At 34.0% G+C, this 21,622-nt stretch overlaps 1 protein-coding gene across 4 annotated transcripts in view; it reads left to right on the top strand.

The window, feature by feature from the left end:
* The window catches only part of REV3L (REV3 like, DNA directed polymerase zeta catalytic subunit), a 143,582-nt gene that overhangs the window by 75,473 nt on the left and 46,487 nt on the right, over positions 1–21,622 (top strand). For all 4 annotated transcript variants that reach the window (XM_032484708.1, XM_032484707.1, XM_032484709.1 and 1 more), the window contains 7 exons: positions 286–428; positions 1,075–5,242; positions 8,584–9,494; positions 11,293–11,372; positions 12,683–12,808; positions 16,002–16,194; positions 17,354–17,465. In XM_032484708.1, the coding sequence (XP_032340599.1) occupies positions 286–428; positions 1,075–5,242; positions 8,584–9,494; positions 11,293–11,372; positions 12,683–12,808; positions 16,002–16,194; positions 17,354–17,465 (5,733 nt within the window). The remainder of the gene's footprint in view (positions 1–285; positions 429–1,074; positions 5,243–8,583; positions 9,495–11,292; positions 11,373–12,682; positions 12,809–16,001; positions 16,195–17,353; positions 17,466–21,622) is intronic.

Below are 21,622 nucleotides of genomic sequence, written 5' to 3'. Positions count from 1 at the left end.
GAATATAAGGAAGAACATAATTAGGTATGGTAACTCAGGGTATTGTGGGGCTTTGAATACAGGAATGATGGTGTCTTCTAGCTCACATGAAAGGGATTACAAAGTCTATTTACAATAACTTTTGGTAGGACATGATACCAAAGCAGAGTAACTCTGCTTTTCTTTTTAAAGTTACAATTTTCAGATCTTTTAAATTCAGTTTTACTGTTACAGCATCAAATTATTTGAGTCTGACATGCTCTTCGCCAATATTCATACTCATTAGCAAATCTAAATATTCTCTAGATCACTGTGCAGAAATACCCATAGAAGCTCAACAGAAGAAGATGATTCATCTTCAGAAGAAGAAATGGAATGGAGTAATAATAGCTTGCTTCTAGCCAATCTTTCTATACCTCAGTTAGATGGAACTGCAGATGAAAATAGTGGTGAGTAAACTAGTCTACTGTATTTCATTATTTAGGGGCTGAAAATATATTTGATTTTGAACCTATAATCACAGTCTCTCTGTATATAGTTGACTAAGTGAAGGCTGTGACAATATTGTTATGTTTTGTCCTCTAGGATTTTTTCTTTTGAGAGAATGTAGGTGTATGATTTTTTGCTCATTTCTAAGAGGTTAATGTTTATTAACCACTGATTAAGAGTTTTGTAAACTTTAATTAGTTTAGCATCTTAACATTTAAGTAATGTAGGAAACTATAAGAAATATGCTCAGCTTATTTGAAGTGATAATGCAAAGAAGTATTTTACTTTTTGGAAAACTTTCAAGGTGACAGTATTTTTTCCCTTATCCTCCCAAAAGGCACTGAATATTGATACCATCTATTTCTGATCAAAGGAATATGTGTTTAAAATAATGACTAATAATCAAATGTAACTAACTCTTGATTATTTAGATTGAAATATTGTCCCAGTAGTAGGAATGACCCTTTTGTTGAGATAGCTATTTTAAACATACAAATTTAATTAAGTTCATATAATTTCTTTCATAGTGATAGTATAATGATATGGGAAAATATTTTAAAAATTAAAAGAGTGAAAGTGAAGTAAATTTTTTTTCCTCCATTTCAGACAATCCACTGAACAATGAAAATTCTAGAACCCACTCTTCTGTGATTGCAACAAGCAAGCTATCAGTAAAACCCTCCATCTTTCACAAAGATGCTGCTACATTAGAACCCCCATCTTCTGCTAAGATTACTTTTCAGTGTAAACACACAAGTGCCCTTTCTTCCCATGTTTTGAACAAGGAAGATTTAATTGAAGATCTTTCACAGCCAAACAACATAGAAAAAAATCTAGACCATTCAGTTGCTTCTTTTACAAATGAAAGTGCTTACTCTATGAAATACTCTGGATCTTTAAGCAGTACCACCCATTCAGAAAACTCTCATAAAGAAAGTAGTAAGAAAGATGTCCTCCCAGTATCTTCCTGTGAAAGTAGTATTTTTGATTATGAAGAAGATATTCCATCTGTTACAAGACAAGTACCAAGTAGAAAGTATACAAACATTAGAAAAATTGATAAGGATGCCCCTTTTATACATATGAACCGTCACACTAATGAAAATACATTGGGCAAAAATTCTTTCAACTTTTCTGACTTAAGTCATTCAAAAAGTAAATTATCCTCTGAAGGAAATGAAAAAGGAAACAGCACAGCTCTGAGTAATTTGTTCCCATCATCATTGACTGAAAATTGTGAATTGCTATCATGCTCAGGGGAGAATAGAACTATGGTGCATTCCCTTGACAGCATTGCTGATGAAAGTGGACTAAATAAACTTAAAATCAGATATGAAGAGTTTCAAGAACATAAAACAGAAAAACCAAGCCTCAGCCAGCAAGCAGCACACTATATGTTTTTTCCCAGTGTTGTTCTTTCTAATTGTCTCAGTAGGCCACAAAAGCTCTCTCCTGTCACATATAAACTGCAACCTAGCAATAAACAGTCTCGGTTAAAAATGAATAAAAAGAAGCTGATAGGTCATCAAGAGACTTCTACCAAAACTACTGAGACTGGATCCACAAAAGATAATTGTATACAAAATAATCCTTGTAATAGTAATCCTGAGAAGGATAATGTATTGACCAGTGATTTAATTAAGGTCACTCGTGGAGCTTTTGAAAATAAAACGTCTACAGATAGTTTTGTAGACTGTCACTTTGGAGATGGAACTTTAGAAACTGAGCAGTCCTTTGGATTGTATGGAAATAAATACACGCTTAGAGCCAAACGCAAGGTAAATTATGAGACTGAAGATAGTGAGTCAAGTTTTGTAACACAGAACTCAAAAATTAGCCTACCTCATCCCATGGAAATTAGTGAAAGTTTAGATGGAACTCTCAAATCTCGAAAACGCAGAAGAATGTCTAAAAAGCTGCCCCCTGTCATCATAAAGTATATCATTATTAATAGATTTAGAGGGAGAAAAAATATGCTTGTGAAGCTAGGAAAAATAGACTCTAAAGAAAAACAAGTAATACTAACAGAGGACAAAATGGAACTATATAAAAAGCTTGCACCTTTGAAAGATTTTTGGCCAAAAGTTCCTGACTCCCCTGCAACCAAATATCCCATTTATCCACTAACGCCAAAGAAAAGTCACAGAAGGAAATCAAAACATAAATCTGCTAAGAAAAAAACTGGTAAGCAACAAAGGACAAATAGTGAAAATATTAAAAGAACTTTGTCTTTCAGGAAAAAACGGTCACATGCTATCCTTTCTCCTCCCTCGCCATCTTACATTGCTGAAACCGAAGACTGTGACTTAAATTATAGTGATGTTATGTCTAAACTAGGTTTTCTTTCTGAGAGAAGCACAAGTCCTATAAACTCTTCTCCACCTCGCTGCTGGTCTCCCACAGATCCAAGAGCTGAAGAAATCATAGCTGCTGCTGATAAAGAAACAGTGCTTTTTAAGGGTCCTAATGCATACAATAGCAAGACTGTTCACTCCCGTGTAGGAAAAAATAGTCGAGCAAAAGCGCAGGTTAAGAAATCAAAAACAAAGCTTGTTAATCCTTCTGTAGTTACTAAGAAAAGGAACAAACGAAATCAGACAAATAAACTAGTAGACGATGGAAAAAAGAAACCAAGAGCAAAACAGAAACAAAAAACAAATGAGAAAGGTACATCAAGAAAGCACATAACACTAAAAGATGAAAAACTAAAATCTCAGGCAGATGCTGAAGTTAAGTTTGTACTGAAGCATCAGAATGTGTCTGAGACCTCAAATAGTTCTGGAGGCTCTCAGCTACTTTTTAAACAGAAAGATGCATCACTAATGGGCTCTGCTATGGATCATCCCCTTTCTGCTTCCCTCCCCACTGGAATTCATGCACAACAGAATTTATCTGGCTGCTTTTCTTCCTTTCTAGAAAGCAAGAAGCCTGTAGATTTGCAAACATTCCCCTGTTCACGAGATGATTTGCATTCATCAGTTGTTTGTAGTTCTTTAGGATCTGGGATCTCAAAAATTAATGTTCAGCGGTCTTATAATCAAAATGCTATGTTTACTCTAAAGGAATCCACCTTGATTCAAAAAAATGTATTTGACCTTCCAAACCATTTGTCTCAGGTAGCACAGAATACACAAATGTCTTCTGGTATATTGTCTCCAAAGACAGAAGAGAACGCAAATATACAAAAAAACTATTTGTCGTCTATTGGAAAGTTAAATGAATACCGTAATTCCCTAGAATCAAAGCCAGACCAGACATATGCGCCTAATTTTTTGCATTGCAAAGACAGTCAGCAGCAGATTGTGTGCATGGCAGAACAATCAAAGCACAGTGAAACTAGTTCTCCGGGAAATGCAGCTTCAGAGGAAAGTCAGATGCCTAATAATTGCTTTGTAACTTCCTTAAGAAGCCCAATCAAACAAATAGCTTGGGAGCAAAAACAAAGGGGTTTTATTTTAGATATGTCAAATTTTAAACCTGAAAGGGTAAAACAAAGGTCATTGTCAGAAGCAATTTCACAAACCAAAGCACTTTCTCAGTGTAGAAATCGAAACATGTCAACACCTTCAGCGTTTGGTGAAGGACAGTCTGGACTGGCAGTTCTAAAAGAATTGTTACAGAAAAGACAGCAGAAAGCACAAAATGCGACTAGTATGCAAGACCCATTATCTAATAAACAGCAACCAAACAAAACTGTTTCTGGTTCCCTTGAGCATAACAGAACAATTAAACGAACACGATCAGTAACATCTCCAAGAAAACCTCGAACTCCCAGAAGTACAAAACCTAAAGAAAAAATTCCCAAACTTCTTAAAGTAGACTCTGTAAATTTACAAAACTCTAGCCAGTTGGATAACTCCCTGTCGGATGATAGTCCCATCTTTTTTTCAGACCCAGGTTTTGAAAGTTGTTACTCACTTGAAGATAGCTTGTCTCCTGAACATAACTATAATTTTGATATTAATACAATAGGTCAAAGTGGATTCTGTAGCTTTTATTCTGGAAGTCAGTTTGTCCCAGCTGACCAGAATTTGCCTCAGAAGTTCCTAAGTGATGCAGTTCAGGATCTTTTCCCCGGACAAACTATAGAAAAAACTGAATTTTTAAGTCATGAGAACCAGAAATGTGATGAAGACAAACATCATGCCTCAGACTCAACTTCATGGATTAGATCTGGTACTCTAAGTCCTGAACTATTTGAGAAATCATCCATAGAGAGCAATGAGAATCGTCGCCACAACCAGTGGAAGAATAGCTTTCATCCTCTGACAACTCGGTCTAATTCGATAATGGATTCTTTCTGTGTCCAGCAGTCAGAGGACTGTCTACATGAAAAATCCAGATTGAACAGGAGTTCAGTAAGCAAAGAAGTGTTTCTTAGCCTCTCACAGCCAAGCAGTTCAAATTGGATTCAAGGTCATACCAGAAAAGAAATGGGACAGCCTCTTGACGCAATCAATACCTCTTTTACTGCAATACTATCTTCCCCTGATGGTGAACTTGTAGATGCAGCCTCTGAAGATTTAGAATTGTATGTTTCAAGAAACAATGATATGTTGACACCAACTCCTGATAGTTCACCAAGGTCTACTAGCTCTCCCTCGCAGTCTAAAAATGGTAGTTTCATCCCTCGAACTGCTCACATTCTGAAACCACTTATGTCCCCACCAAGTAGGGAAGAGATTATGGCAACTTTGTTGGATCATGACCTTTCAGAAACTATTTACCAGGAACCATTTTGCAGTAATCCTTCTGATGTACCAGAAAAGCCCAGGTAATCAGAATTCTTTTCCCACCTTGGGTTCCTCTAAATAATTATGTGTGTAACTACATTTGGTACCTGACTGCTAGTTTTTTGGCTATGATACTATATTTGTAAGTATTTCATTGTGAAAATGATTTATAATTATGGATAATTAAGGAAATTCACAAACTAGCTGGATGGTTATACCTAGAGAAATTTATTTCAGTTGATGAGTATTGATCTTAGATCTACTATTATTTTACACTGTGTCAACATCAAGGATTATAGAGATGTGAGGCTCACTATGACATGATGCCAAGTCAAGAAAGGTATCATACATAATACTTTATAAGTATTATAATTATTTTAAAGATGATATTTATTTCTAAAATGGCAAACTTTCATAATTTTTACAAAGAACTTCATTTTTTTAGTGTTTGAAAATGAGCATGCATATGTTCTAAATACTCTTATGACATATCTAAATGATTGTTTTAAGTTGTTTCTATTCTATACTACTCTCTTTTCATGTTGCCAGCATCTTAGGTTATATCGTTACTATTGTTAGTTTGTACAATTAGTAGGGGTGCAAGGTGGACTTATGTTCCCCTTACCTCTTTTTTCTTTTAAGAATCTTTTCAGAGAAATGATAAACAAAGACAGATACACACACACAGCCAATAGCAAAATGCAAAGAAATCATAGTACTTATAAGCCAGTAGTTAAATAGGTTTCTTGTCCTGCCTGTATCATCAAGGTAGAACATATATGATGAGAGCTAAGTTGGGGAACTTGGCTTAATCAAGAAAGTTTAAAGTGATGATATTTGGTCCTGCCCCTGTGTCTTTCACCCCATTTACCTAATCAGTTGCAGAGAAAGAGGCAGTTCATTTCAATCATCCTGTCAGAAGCAGGACTGCTGAGTCTAAATAATGGAAAGAATTACAGAGAGCCAACTAAGGCAAGAGGATGTATGCACTGATCTTGAGCAGTACCGTGTTCCTGGCCCCACCTAGTAAAAAGACAATAAATGCCAGGCTTTTTACCCAACAGATTAGCAGTAATTTCTCCAGGAGTCCATTTAAGAAATGGGTAAGAAAAAGTCATCAGAAATATAAAGTAGCAGTTCCCTCCTCTAAGGATATGAAGTGAAGGGCACTTCCCCCTCCCCGACACCCTGCACTTCTTAACACATAGTTTTCTGTTCCATTTTGCTTTATACCCACATTTGGCCTTTTAACATGAGTGGAACTCTTTATTTCACTGCCAGAATAAATGAATGTCTCTTCCTTACACATTAGTTTCCATTATTTTGGAGGCTTTGACTTTATCAGTAGTAATGATTATGGTATATGTATTTTAAATATTTTTTTTATCATTGTATTATTTAAACATTTTTATTTTGGCAGTGTAGGGGGGTAATTAGGTTTATTTGTTTTTAGAGGAGGTACTAGGGATTGAACCCAGAACCTCGTGCATGCTAAGCATGTTCTCTACCACTTGACCTATACCCTCCCCCCAATTATAGTATATTTTTTAATTGATCTATTTTTTCCTCCTCAGCTTTATGCATCTTTTTAATTCTTAGTTAACTTATCATGTGCTAGTCATTTACTCTGTGTTGCTGTTAGCTGTTGTCCAATTTTGATACTTGTCCTGCAGCTGAAATAAAAAGATGATATTATATTTGAAAAACAATTTTTTTATTAAAAACTATTCACTGTAGAAAAATTAAGGAAATATAAAAGAAGAAATAAAAGTCACACCATTTCTCTACCTAGTGACAACCATTATTAATATTTTAATGTGTTTTCTTAGTTTTTTTAATGTATGGCTTTTATTTTTTATGAAATATGATTTTACTGTAGTCACAATATTGTATTGAGATTGTTTCACTTATAAACATTATATTGTAAATAGTTTAAATTTATGAGTCTCTTGAAATGTCATTTTAATGGCTGCATAATATTCTGTCATGTGTGTTACTGGACAGAAAGTTTGTTCTCTGATTTGCCACTATGGATAATTAAGTGATTAGTATCTTCATAAAGCACTTCTTGTATTTTGGAGTTTTTCCTTATAGATCTCAAGGAAGTGTTACTGAAGAATTTAAGGCTCCTGATATACATTACAGTGAGAGTTGTAGCTATTAGCATGCTGCTGTTAATATTCAAGAAAGCTGAATTTACCACACCTCACCAATTTTTGTTATTTTTTACTTCATTATGATCTCTGTATTATTAATATTAGAGTTGGGTATAGTCACATGACATGTGTACTCATTTCCTTCAATAGCAGTAATTCTTCTAATTTTATATAAAGTTGCAAGGTGGGAGTACAAGGAAGGTGCTAGATCCTGGTTACAGAGTTAACTAGGAGGGACCAAAATCTTTCCCTGTAAATGGGAAAAGGAAATATGGTAACCCTGGTGCTCCTCCTTCACCTCCAGTCAGAAAACAAGAAGTCAGTTCATTGAGTTTTATCTAGAGAATGACCAGGTCATTTGAGAAATCATGTCCTATGAGAAGTAACTGAAGAAACTAAGAACTTTCTTCATATCCATGAAGGAGATACCATGAGGAAGAAAAAGTAGACTTATGTTGCTGTAGAAGGCAGAAATAGTACCAATGGATACGCGTTAGAGAGAGAGGATTAGCTTAATATTTATAATAACTATTGGAAACCAGGCTACCTTTTAATTAGTGATTCTTCACATACACATACATTAGTAACACTTAGGCTATGTGGGCTCTGCTAACTCCTCTAAGTTCTAATGTTAGTGTTAAAACCTTGTATGAAAGGGGAAAAGAATTATGGTAAATTACCTCGATTTGTGTGTGTGTGTGTTTTAATTGTTTAGGGAATTTGGCAGGGTAGAAATGTTTGAACTGACTGGCTTTGCTAAGCTACTGTGGATACTAGACAATGTAAAAAGAGGCTGTAGAAAAAATGCAGGGATATAATCTCTGATGATAAATTCTTCCATTATTTTTATTCATGTGTGGTGACAGTGGAAGTTTATTTAAGATGAGTAGAGGACAGGAATCTGATGAATTTGAGTCATCTCTGAAGAAAACAAGTCTTCATGAAGCACTGAAAAAAAAAACCCAAAAAAACCTTCTTTCCCTGGTGTTGATGATACCTTCCAAAGAAAATTAATAGTCATATACCTGTGAGAAAAAGCATATTGAGGTTAAATATAGAGTGTACCTATGTAAAGTATGGGGGGTGGGTAGCTTAGAAAATGAAGAAAGAGATGGACATTTTTAAGATTCCAGAAGAACTTTTAAAAATCTCTAGGTTAGGGGCCGAAATATTTTGATAATTGCTCTTTGAGACAAAACAGTTGTTCTAAAATATGTTGTTTATAGGGAGATCGGTGGACGGCTTCTCATGGTAGAAACTCGACTTCCAAATGATCTGGCTGAGTTTGAGGGAGACTTTTCCTTGGAAGGACTTCGTCTGTGGAAAACAGCATTCTCAGCAATGACTCAAAATCCAAGACCAGGGTCACCTCTTCGCAGTGGCCAAGCAGTTGTCAATAAAGGGTTAAGTAATAGCCATAAAATGGTTGGAGATAAAAAAATTGTGATTATGCCTTGCAAATGTGCCCCAAGTCGACAACTGGTTCAAACATGGCTCCAAGCCAAAGAAGAATACGAACGTTCCAAGAAACTGTCTAAAACAGAGCCAACTGGAGTTGTAAAATCTGCTGAGAACTTCAGCTCTTCAGCTAATCCAGATGACAAACCTGTAGTGCCTCCAAAAATGGATACAACTCCACATATACTCCTCACTACAGCACATACCAAGGAAGATGTTGATAATTCTCAGATTGCTTTACAAGCGCCAACCACAGGATGCAGTCAAACTGCAAGTGAAAGTCAGACGCTGCCACCAGTTGCTTCTGCAAATGATGCTGAGAAAGATGAGGATGATGATGACTGTTATGTTAGTTATAGCTCACCTGATTCTCCAGTAATTCCACCTTGGCAACAAACAACATCCCCAGATTCTAAAACATTAAACGGAGATCACAGAGCCTCATCACCAGTAGAGGAACAGCATTCCCTGACTATTGAGAACTTACTAAAACCCATAAAAGATGGTATACAGAAAAGTCCCTGCAGTGAGTCTCAGGAACCTCTAGTGATATCTCCAATTAATGTTAGGACAAGAACTGGAATATGTGAATCGCTTTGCCTTCATAGTACACCAATCATACAGAGAAAACTTCTGGAAAGACTTCCTGAGGCAACTGGCCTTAGCCCTTTGTCAGCAGGTAAGTTTGCAACTAACAGAAAGCCTCCATAAAGCTCTTCAGAGCTTAGAAATGAAAACAACATTAGACTATGTAATGAAAATCAGAGCTTTTTAAATGAAATTTCAGCTAATGAGCGATTGTTATTTTATCATGTCTTAGACATCATCACATGGAAACTGTTTATATTTCTGCTTTGAGATATATTTACATTTGCTTCCTTCCTATCTTACTGTCTTCTGGATGAAATACAGGAGCCCGCTTAGAAACCTTACCTTCTCCTCAATTTGATTTTTCCCACTGGCTTTAATGTATACCCAAATCTCCCTCACCCTTTAAAATAGAAAGCAAGCCAGACACCTGCCTTGGCCTTATATCTGCCAGCTTCTACTCTTTTTCCTTTCCCTCAAAGCCAAATTTCTTAGATTTCTCTAATTTGACAACCCCCTTTCTTTACCTCCTACTCATTTCTCAACCCACTCCAAACTGGATTCTGCCCCCATCATTCCACCAGTACGTCTCTTGTAAAGATTCTGAATAACCTTCACATAGGTAAAGCCAGTGAACGTTTTTCAGTCTTCCTATCACATGCCCACGAACCAGCCATTGTTCTGTTGACCACAGCTTCCTTCTTGAAACTTCTTCTCCCCTTGGCTTTTCCCCTACTCCTCTGTTCCTTCCTACTTGCTTTCCTTTGAAGCTTAATCTCACATTGTCAGGTATCATCTAAATGTTGGCGTTTATTAAGGCTTAGCCTCAGGCTTTCTTTACTCAGTTTTCTTCCTCAATGACCTAATTCCTGCCTATAGGATTACTATAGATACTCACAAATTTAAATTTCCGATTCAGAACTCTCTTTTAAGCTCCAGAACACTAGATCCAGCTGCCTTTGACATTTCTACTTAAATGCTCAAAGGCATCGTAAGGTCAGTATTTTTTATCTCAATTTATGATCTCCCTGTATTCATTTACCACCAGCCACCCAACACACTTCGTACACATACATGCCCACACATTGAAAACCATTGGTCCTCTTTCACTTTTCCTTATTTCAACGAATAGTACCACCATTTCTCTGTCACTGAGTTACATAGATCAGAAACATGGCATTTATTTATAATACCCACCTGGTCCCCTCACTGCTTATCCTGTGATTTCTACACTTTTTTGTTTCCTGAATTACCCAAATCTCTCTACCTATATCTCTGCCTCTCCCAAGCCCTCATCATGTCTCACCTGAGCTCCCCCAGCTTTCTTATTCACCCTTAGCAATTTCCAATTTTTTTGCTCAGTAATCAGGTAAAATCCCCACTCTGCTGCTAGTTAATTCCTACTCTTTCTTCTGATTCTTAGCTCAAAAAAGCTTTCCTAATCTCCCTGACTAGATAAAAATTCCCACTTATATTCCCCTGTGTTGTACTTACCCCAGTTATAATTTTATTTTTCTACATGTATTTGATGAATTTCTGATTCTCTCTCTAGTCTCCGTGGGGATAGAGACTGTATCTTTTCCTCATTATCATAAATACTTGATAAATAAGTCAACAAATGAATTAAATGATTCCCTAGGATAATAATTGAGGTATAAAACTCAATAATTAACAACTAAATGTTTTTATTTAATAATGAAAATTTTTAAGTTATTTTGGTGTGGAGATCAGAGGTTTGAATTAGTTTCATTTTTAAATTATGAAGTCTTTGGGGGAATTTATAGGACAATACTCTTAAATGGTCCTAGACTTTGGAACAACAAAAAAATTTTTTTAAAAGAAGCAGATAATTTTGATATACATGTTAAATGTAAAATTTCTTTCTACAGAACCAAAAACCCAGAAATTGAGTCATAAGAAAGGAAGTAATACTGATGCTTTTAGAAGAGTACTCTTAACACAGGCAAAGGTAATTACACTAAACATACTTAAAGCAGTGGAAGATCCATTCTTATTCTTAGATTTCAGTTAGATAATTGGTAACTTTGTATCAGTTTTTTAATAATTTTATTATATTTTTGCATCATTTTATTTACATATCTTTGAGACAACAAGAAATTGCCTAATTTTTTTTTAGTTTTTTTTTGTTGTTGGGATCTAAAAGATTCTTATATGTAAATACAAATATTACAGAGAAAGTGAATATGATAGCCAAAATGTGGATTATGAGGATACAAATACATTAACTGATTACTGGCAAAATCAGAACAATCCAATGACAGCAGAGCTCAAGTAAGTGATTTTTGATCCCACCAAAAATATATCCTTTTTCTTGGTTTACTACTTTTTTTTGTCAAATATAACATTGATTTTTTAGTTCATTTTGCTAAGTAGCAAAGGAAAGCAACATTACTACTGAAACTCTGAAAAATCATAAATGTTTTTATTCAAATACTAAAAATATGGTATTACTTAACTTAGATATACATAGTTATGTGAAAAAAGTATACGTTAGATGTGTATCCTTAGAAATATATGCTAGAAATTACTTCCATAGTGGCCACTTCTCATAAATATCATTAACTACATAAAATATATTTTAGTATTTCTATTTTGAAATTACAAATGCTTTTCTAAACTTCCATTTTTAAATCAGTATTAATGAATTACAAGCCATATATATTAAAAACAAGTGTTGTGAACATAAATTGACACTTTGGAGAAAATCATTAATGGATTTGGAAATCAGAAAAAAAATTTTTTTTAAGTGGTAAGATTATTCTATCTAACCCTTTGAAAATTGTTTTACTTCATCTTTCAGATACATGCTGTATTAGGATAAAATACAAACCCACAATTTAAAATCTTTTATAAACTTTAGCCACAGACTATTTGCAAATACATTGTTTGCTTGCCTGCTTGCATACTTCAAGAAAGGTCAAGATAAATGTCCCTCTACTACAGTTATCAGCTCTCTACAAGACTATCATTTTCAGAGTTTGGGGCTTGTAAACTCAAAAGATCAACATTTGGTTTGTTTACAGATTATATCAGATGTTTCTACATGTATCCAGTTCTGGTATCTTGAATTACTAGCCTGAAAAAAATGCTAATAAAATACTTAATTTTCTTTGTGGATTTAAAGAGATGATATTAGTTTATCATGTATTACTAAACACAAAATATATTATCTAAGCAGAAATAAGTAATCAAAAGAAAGGAAGCGATTGCTCATTTATGTTTTTCTGGCTCTGTGTTTTTTTGTTTTTTTTTTAATAGAATCAATTTGCAGCAGTAAATACACCAAAGAAAGAAACTTCTGAGATTGATGGACCATCTTTAAGCAATACTTACGGTTTCAAAGTCAGCGTACAAAACTTACAGGAGGCAAAAGCTTTACATGAGGTAAAACTGCAACAGTAAAGACACATACACTTTAACATGTTTTAGTCTGTGGTGCAAGTATGGAAATTTTCTGCTGAGGGAGGAATACATTGAATTCTTTACCTGTGAATCTTCATTTTATTCTTGTTAGTCTTACTATTTCATATATTTACATAAAACAGAGAAACTTTTAAATTAGTCATCAGTTACTGAGACTGCTTTGTGGTTTCACAAATCTTATAACTGAAATTATATTTTAAATTTAAAATGTTTTAGCTTCTTTGCTAAAATTAGAAAAAAAATTTTTAACTATTAGAAACTGTATATTATTTTGGGATTGTTATATTAGGATGTTATATCACATCCCAAATTAAAATCTACTTGTATTTTATATTTAGTTGGCTCAGTGGATTAGTGCTTACTACAATTCATTTGTTCACATAAGATTATATAACCTAGTTACCTTCACAGCGCAGACCATATGCAAAGACTAGGAAAGCTGTCTTGAGAAATGTGCATCAGTCACAGGATAGACTGGAGAATATGTGTGTGAATGGTTCACTGTACATTTATCTGTGTTAAAGAAAACACACTCAGAACACATAATCAGACTGACAGTCAGGTGGAAATTAGAATATTTTTCTATTGTTTATACCTGTGCTGTATGATATGGTAGCCACTAGAAACGTGGCTATTGAGAATTTAAAATTTGGCTTATACATCTGGGAATGGAATTTTTAATTTCATTTAATCTTAACTAATGAAGAGTTAAAAACTGATACTTGACTCATTTGTTAGAAAACTTCTAAGTATGCCTGGAACATCTCAGGTATATAAAACTACTTTTTCGACTGTAATTTTTAGAATACCTAAATACAGATCAGCTATTTCCATAAAAAAAATTGCATCCTCTTTGAGCTGTGCTATAAATGTAAAAACACATACTGACTTCAGAGACTTAATAGTAAAAAAAAATGTAAAATATCTCATTAGTAATTTTTTATATTGATTACATGTTGAAAGGGTAATGTTTCATTGGATTCAGTGAAAATATTTTTAAATTAATTTAACCTATTTTTACCTTTCTTTAATTTGACTATTAGGAAATTTAAAATTACATATGTGACTTTCATGACATTTCTTTTGACAAGCTGGTTTATACAGTTGTTTTATCTCTGCCCTTGTAGCTGAGAATTTGGTTTTTTTGTTGATTTTTTTGTGGTCTCAAATGAATTGTCTTAAAGTGTTTAAGGATTGGATGAGCATAGACTGAGAAAAATTTAAATATTGTCCTCATCTTTACCCTATATTTGAACTAATAATTACACTCTTGTAGGATTAGATTGGAACATTGTCTAACTTCCTAATTATTTATTTGTACATTTTTTTCATTCGACAGCATTCATTTAGTTCCTCCTTTATACCTATCCCCTGAAGCCCAGATAAATTAAGTAACAAACTCAGGAATATATATTTTATCGAGTGCATACCTGAAATTAGAAAATTAAAATACTTTGTTAAAAATATTTATTAAAGCAATTTTGATAGACCTTAGCAAAAAAGACTTGTTACTTTTGATTCTTCTGTTATTATTTGAAAAACATAATTTTTTTCTTAAACTGTTACTTTTTTCTCTGTAACCCTGTTTCAGAATCCTGGGCCTTGAAGTTAAAATCACTTTGGAGGTCTGGCAGGTTGCTGATAGCTTCCCCACACATGCTTTCTTTATCTCAGGGCACATGCCACATAGCCACCTGGTGGTCAAGTAGGGAATGAACCAAAAAAATAATCTCTTCCTTTTTCTGGGAAATTGTACCCATAACATTTCTTTCTTCTGTTTCCCATTACCTTGGGCTACTCTCTCTCTCTCTCTCTTCTGCATATAAATACTCAATGCAGAAGAGAAGGGTTACAATCCTTGTCCCCCTTTCTTACCCACTTCTTTGCCAGTCAGACTCAGTAAATCTCCCTCTCCATCTCCTCATTCCATATGTTTGCTTAAAAAAAAAATGCCCCTGAGAACACTAATGCATTTTATTTTATATCAAGAAATAAAAAGGCAAAATTTGAGTGTAAAATTTGGCCTAGTATATAAATAAATCAACCTCCAGGACTCTTTTGACCTGAAATTGTCTTCAGTCTTCTCTATAGTCAGTCCACATGTTGATTCTTTTCAAATTAAATTTTTTTTTAATTTGTTAGTTTTAATTTGTTTGGATTTGGGGAGAGGTTTTCCATTTTAAGTTTTTGTACGTGCGTATTGTTTAAAAAAAAATCCTGGTGAGTATATATTTAAAAGTAAAAGTTCTTTCCCTTAGCTCCCCATTTTACTTGGTTTGATTTTTTAATTTTAGTTTTTTTTTAATTAATTAAAAATAATATCTTTTAATATTAGGTTTTTTTTTTAAACAGCAGCATATTTCTTAAGGGAAGTGGTGAATTTTTAGAAATATGTTTTATTCCATGTGCCTTATAAATGCACAATTTAATAACAAATTTACTAATGAATGCATGCAGTATTACATGTACATGGTAAAAAAAAATTCAAATCAAGAGAAAAAGATTTACAATGAAAAGTAAGCTTCTCTCTCACCTCAGACTAAGCAGTCTCCTTCCCCAAAGGCAATGAACAGTTTTATGTCTCTTTTCAGACATTTTCTATGCTTGTGCTTATTAACATTTTTTACATACATGGAAGCATACTACACTCACTTGTTCTATTTATCAATGTATTGTTATTTTTCCATATTAGGACATTAAGGTCTGGCTCATTCTTTTGAAAATGTTAAGGGTTACAGAGTATTCCATTCTATGTAGCCTTTAAGGATGCCACATAATTTATGTAACCAGTCCCCAACTGATAGACATAGTAACAGGCTTTGGTTTGAATGTACATTTTCTTTCTCAAACAAGAATTGAGAAGACTGAGAGGCACTACATGTACTTTAAGACAAATAGTTTTAAGTATATATAGTCATTTAGAAATTACAGCACAAGCAGATTTTCTAAAAGAAAAATATGAATTGATTTAATCTACTCTTAAAAGTGAAAATCTAGTTTCAGTCTGTGGAGTATTAAATTGTGACCATGTCCCTTATAACCATTTTTTTATTTAATTTTATACATGTATTTCCTTGGAGTCCTAGTGAAACATACTTCTTACAGTGTGTCTCAAAAAAATGTTTAAAAGCATAATTTGTATTTCCTCTTATAGATACAGAATCTTACCCTAATCAGTGTGGAATTGCATGCTCGAACTAGACGAGACTTAGAACCAGATCCTGAATTTGACCCAATCTGTGCTCTGTTCTACTGCATCTCATCTGACACTCCACTACCAGATACAGACAAAACAGAACTTACAGGTGTAATAGTGATTGATAAAGACAAGACAGTCTCCAGTCAAGGTATTGTTCATTTTTATTAATTTTGTATATATCCACCCTAGGATGAACTTTTTCATGGAGCAGTTTCTGTGTTGGAGATCTAAACCAAGCAAGCATAAGGAACTCCTTTCTAAAATGTTTGCTGAGGTGGGAGTAGGAAGTATTGTGTATAACTTTGTCCTAGATTCATTATTCTTCCTTGAATTATTGTTAGAAGTCAGAAGCAATACAGTAAATATGAAGAGCTTAATAAAATTTCCAGTAAGCATATCTAATTTGATCTCAATGTTATTTTATAAAATACTAATTGTTAATACTGAATTTAAATGATTATGTATCTCTAAGTTGGGTGGACAATCTTCCTTATATATGCATGCTGGTATTTTGCTGTTAATACAGTGTTTCTCTTTGCTTTAAGAAGTCAAGTTACTACTGTAAGTTAATGGTTTATAGGAAACTTAAGATACATTCTGATGATATCTATTCCTAAATATATACACCTTTGGTTCAGAGGTTCTTCATATAGGACATCACTTAAGGCACTTTATAAAATACTAGGTGTCCCTCTGCAGTTTTAAATGGTAATACGTGAATTCAGTCAACTGAAGAGGAAGTCTTAGCGCAGAACAAAAACTGTTTGGAATTTGCAGTTTAATCAGTGGTGTGCATGAGCTGGTGTACCAGCTCATGAGCCAATTGCTAAATTTTCATGAATTTTTTGATCTAGTGGATGTCAGATTCGTAGTTTGAAATTAGCCCTGGTGAGTTTTCACATCTTGGAGCTAAGCAAGCACTACAAATCAGAGGTTTTTTTCCCCTGGAGAGGTAGTTGTAAATATTCTCCAGCACACCACTAATTTAAACATTCTCTACTAAGCAAGGCTCTTCCTATAGGAAGAAACAAAGTAATAAAGTTTCTCTTGATGTGACATGTTATCTGGGGAATTTTGTGAATGTAGACTTTTCAGGAAAATAACTGAAAATATGAAATTTGAATTTTCAGTTGCATATTAAACTAGAAAACCTTTGAGACATTTTTCAAGAAACTGAGTTAATCATATATTTGCTTTGGGGAATGCTGTCTTAATTTAAAGTATTTTTGTAGCATAATTTCACTCAAAAGTAAAGGATAATAGTACTTACACAATTATATATAATAAACATTTTGTTTATTTCTTAGATGTCAGATCTCAGACCCCATTACTTATTAGGTCTGGAATTACAGGACTAGAAGTTACCTATGCTGCTGATGAAAAGGCACTTTTTCAAGAAGTTGCAGATATAATAAAGAGGTATTGTTTTGTGTTTTCTGATTTTTCAGGTTTTTTTTTTTTCATAGAGTCCTTTTGTACTATTGCCAATAAATATAGGTGTGCAGGTAAGAAAGAGGATGAGAGTCCCTTCCTGTGGCCCTTGAAAGAAGTTATCCCTGGAAAGATTTTGCCCTCACCTCCCACCACCATCACCATATCCATCAGATTAGGAATAAGAAAAAGAATATTCTATTCTCAGGATTGAGGGGCCAGTGAAAGAGAAACATTAGCTTAGCCTTTAGCTTTCCTAGCTGGACTTTAGCATTTTTCTGTGGTGGTGAAATAATGAGGAACTGTACTGAAGTTACATTGTATTATTCATTAAATAGGCTTATACCTTGGGAGCCAGCCACCATTTCAGTACATTTTTAAATTTTTCTTTCTTTCTTTTTTTTAAGGAAATTTTTTCTGAGTTCTAAAAAACTCAGTAATTCCAAAAAGCTTTGGAATGCAATCTGTTCATAAATTTAGGACTATCTGGTACATACTCTTTTGCGTACATAGTTCCTTAAACATCTCTTTTGGCCATTTGATAGTTGATAGTAGAATCTTGTCAAAATTTATGGCAAAGATTTTTCAACCAAAAGTATTTTAATTTAAAAATAAAACAATTAAGTGGATCTTTCACATTTTCTCAAGAGTATAACTGTTAGTAGCCATGTGCTTCACTTTTCTAGGAACTTAAAACTTTGCCCATTGCTAGGTTTAGGTTTTTAAATGCCTAAAGCAGGCTGGAAAGTACTCTTTGGATCCTGATGTATGGATTAAAAACTGTCCTTGAGTGTGTTGTTACACTCAACCCTTTCTGTTCTGCTTTTGTAGTTGAACTTTTTCATGTAAAACTGAGATGATATACTGCATTAAAGACCAAGATGATACTCTGCTGACTCAACATCTGATTGAATCCCAGATGGTTTAACATAAACCATTTTGAAAATTAGAAAACCAGAAAATATTCCAACAAAACAAAATTAAAAATATAAAAGCATCAAAAGTGATATGCTGCTACCCACCACACTAGGGAAGAAAAAAGAGGAATTTATTTTTACTATTTATAGCACTGATGACTCGTTGGATTCCCATCCGTCTGAGACTTGCCATTGTCAGTCCTATCTTTTATCTTCTCACAGAGACTGTCAACATATCAGGTACTTTCAGTGCCCACACTTTTACTTCTATAAGCAGCTTAGCTAAAGGAACACATAAAGAGTTTTAGTCAAATACCATTTTATGGGCCAGCATATAACCAATAATGTCCCTAGGCTTTGTATGCTTGTCTTCTCCTTGTTAGGTATATTGCCAACAATAGAATTACCTGCCAGTATTGAGAATCTTGTTAATCATTTGCAAGTGTAGCTTTCTTACATGTCTGTAACATGAATTGTGCTAATTGTTAAGAAAAATGTAGTAAACAAAATAAAACTAACTTCTAGTTCTTCTCTAAAAGATCATATGGTTATTAGAGAACAAAGATGCTTAAATATCAACATTTCAATTCTGTAGTGTCCTTTATATATTAGTCCAGACCACTCCCTAAAAGATTATTTGTTTCTTATACCTTCTTACACCCCACAAAACAGGCTTTGCTAACAGTGTAGGCTTGGGAGTCAGCCAGCTCTGTCTTTTTTGTCCTGAGCAAGTTTTATTTCTCTCTCTGAACTTTAGTTTCCACATCTATAAAATGGGTAGATATGAGAATTAAGTGAGATAAAGCATGTAAAACTCTTAGCCTGGTCAGTACTTAAATGTTAACTCTACGTGTATGGTACACTGCTAGGTGCTAAATATTAAACTGAATAAAATATAGACGAATATTCTCAAAGAGTTTGTATTTATTTTTCCATTCTTAATATTTACCTCATGAAGTTGCAAACACATAAAGTAGTATAAAGTGAAATTAAACAAGTAAAACCATTATTTTCTTGTAACAATCATTTTTCACTTTCTGTTCCCTGAACTATTAATTTTACATTTCCCCAGCCTTCCTAACTTAAATAATTTTTGATTCTTCCCTTTTTCTCTTCCCTACATCCATACATTACATCCTATCCATTTAACCTCAGTTATTTTTCAAGATCATTCCTTTCCCCTTCCCCCTGCCCATTGCCACTCCCCTAGAAGGCCCCTTACCTCTCACCTGTACAGATGTTAGTGGGTTATCTAAAATATTAGTTGTGAAGCAGCTTTTTTCTGCCTAAGCAAATAAAATCATTTTCATATTTCTGCTGTTTCCATTTTCTCCACAGTTTCATTCTTCACCACTAAACCTGTCTACCCAACCTTTTTCTTTCTATAACTTTTAGAAACCTGGTAGAGTGAATAAAATTTACAAAAATTGAAGAATAAGTCACCACGATTTTGTTACTGTCACCAAATGTTTTCACAGAACAAATATGGGATTCTTGGGACTTTGAACTTGAAATACGTTTTATCAGCCTTGAGAGTCTTATAAGACTGAACAGCCTCTAGGACAAAAAATAAATATACATAATAGATCTGAAAATACTGAAACAGCCACATAGTTCTCCTAAAAGAATAAAATCTATTTAACAAATCCATTAAGAGAAGCATTAAGGATAACTTTGTTTTTTCAGTGGTTTTCTGTGAGCAGTTGTAGTTTACAAAATAGACACTTTTTGAGAAAAAAATATTTTTGAAACATTATCAAAAAAATAAGTGTACTTAACCACTCTGTTAGTTGCCACAACAGAGCAAGTAACTGATTGGAATAGTAATTCTGATAATAGATGATAATAATTAGAGATTTGGGTGAAGAAGTTGGAAGAAGTGTGTAAGTTATAACAGAAGGGCTCTGTAAGCATCTGGCATCCTCTTCATGTTGTACCCATGCTTGGAAATGTATGTGATGGGTACTCCAGCAATCTTCCAAATTCTCTTAACATCAAGGTCAGCTGCAATCAGACTGTAATGCCTGTTCTGAGTTACTCTTGGCATAAAGTAGTCAGCTACATGGGTTCTTTTGCGTGTGTATGGGAATCCTATCCAAATCTCCTATCCCTGACCATCCTTAGAGCCTTGACACTTCTGCCCCAGTTTCTCAAATTTAAACATTTACATACTTAGTTTTACAGGGAGACGCACTCGTCATACAGATAGTTCATCTCTGACAGCTCTGAAAAGAGTTTAACTTTAATGGAACAGTTGATGAAGTTGCTACTAACAAAGATGTGTTAAGATATTGGATGTTATGTTAGATGACTACTGAGCAGTAAGGGTATTGGGAGATTTCTCTTTTCTTGAGGCCCTAAGACATTTCTGGACTTTCTTTTTAAGGATTAATCTACCTTTTTGACCTCTGATCTCTGAAATTAGGCCTCACTGTTGTATATTGCCTTGCTTTTTTTTTTTCTTTTTTTGCCTCTCTGTGCTCGTATTATAATCCTGCTCTTTTTTCCAGAACTACACATTCCACATAGCACTTTCTACCAAGAAAACACTTATATGTTGGTGAAAAGATCCGTTTGGCTGTCTATTAAATTAATCAGTAAAATGTTTATTAAATTTAGTGGTTTTCGCAGAAATTTCAGTCCTTTATATAGAGATAAAAACACATGAGTGATATATATGTTATCTTTTTCTCCTGACAAATTTGAAGACTACTCTGTAAGTCTGTAGTATAACAGTGGATCACAAGCAGATCACGGGATACTGAAATTTACATTAGGGAATGTATCTTATAAGGCCTTTAAGGAATGGGAAAAATAAAAAGAATGTTATTGCAGAAGTTTGAACCTAGTTCTTTACACATCAGCCCCTTAAATTCTCCAGGTTAAAAATAAGGAGACATTTTTGTGGCATTCTTATTTTTGTTGTCTAAGTAAGAACTGAAGCCATTTAGTACCCATTTAAAGAAAGTAGCTATGGAAATATGGTAAAATATTAGCAATCCAGTTCTAAAAATAGATCTCTTCTGCCTATAATCCATTGTTATACCATATACTTGCAGAGTACCATATAAAGCTTACCTCAGTAAACTGGTGCAATCCTATACTGTAGTCGTTGGATGATACTTCAAGTGGCAGTGATATGATCTGGACAGACTGCATATCCCACAGTTCAGCGTAACTTTATAAGCAGTTGTGCAAAACCCAACTTTATGAATGTTTGTGATCTTT

Source organism: Camelus ferus, chromosome 8 (assembly GCF_009834535.1).
Source record: "Camelus ferus isolate YT-003-E chromosome 8, BCGSAC_Cfer_1.0, whole genome shotgun sequence".
In the NCBI taxonomy this organism is placed as follows: Eukaryota; Metazoa; Chordata; class Mammalia; order Artiodactyla; family Camelidae; genus Camelus; species Camelus ferus.
Note: the sequence above shows the minus strand (reverse complement) of the source record. Positions and strands in the feature narration are given on the sequence as shown.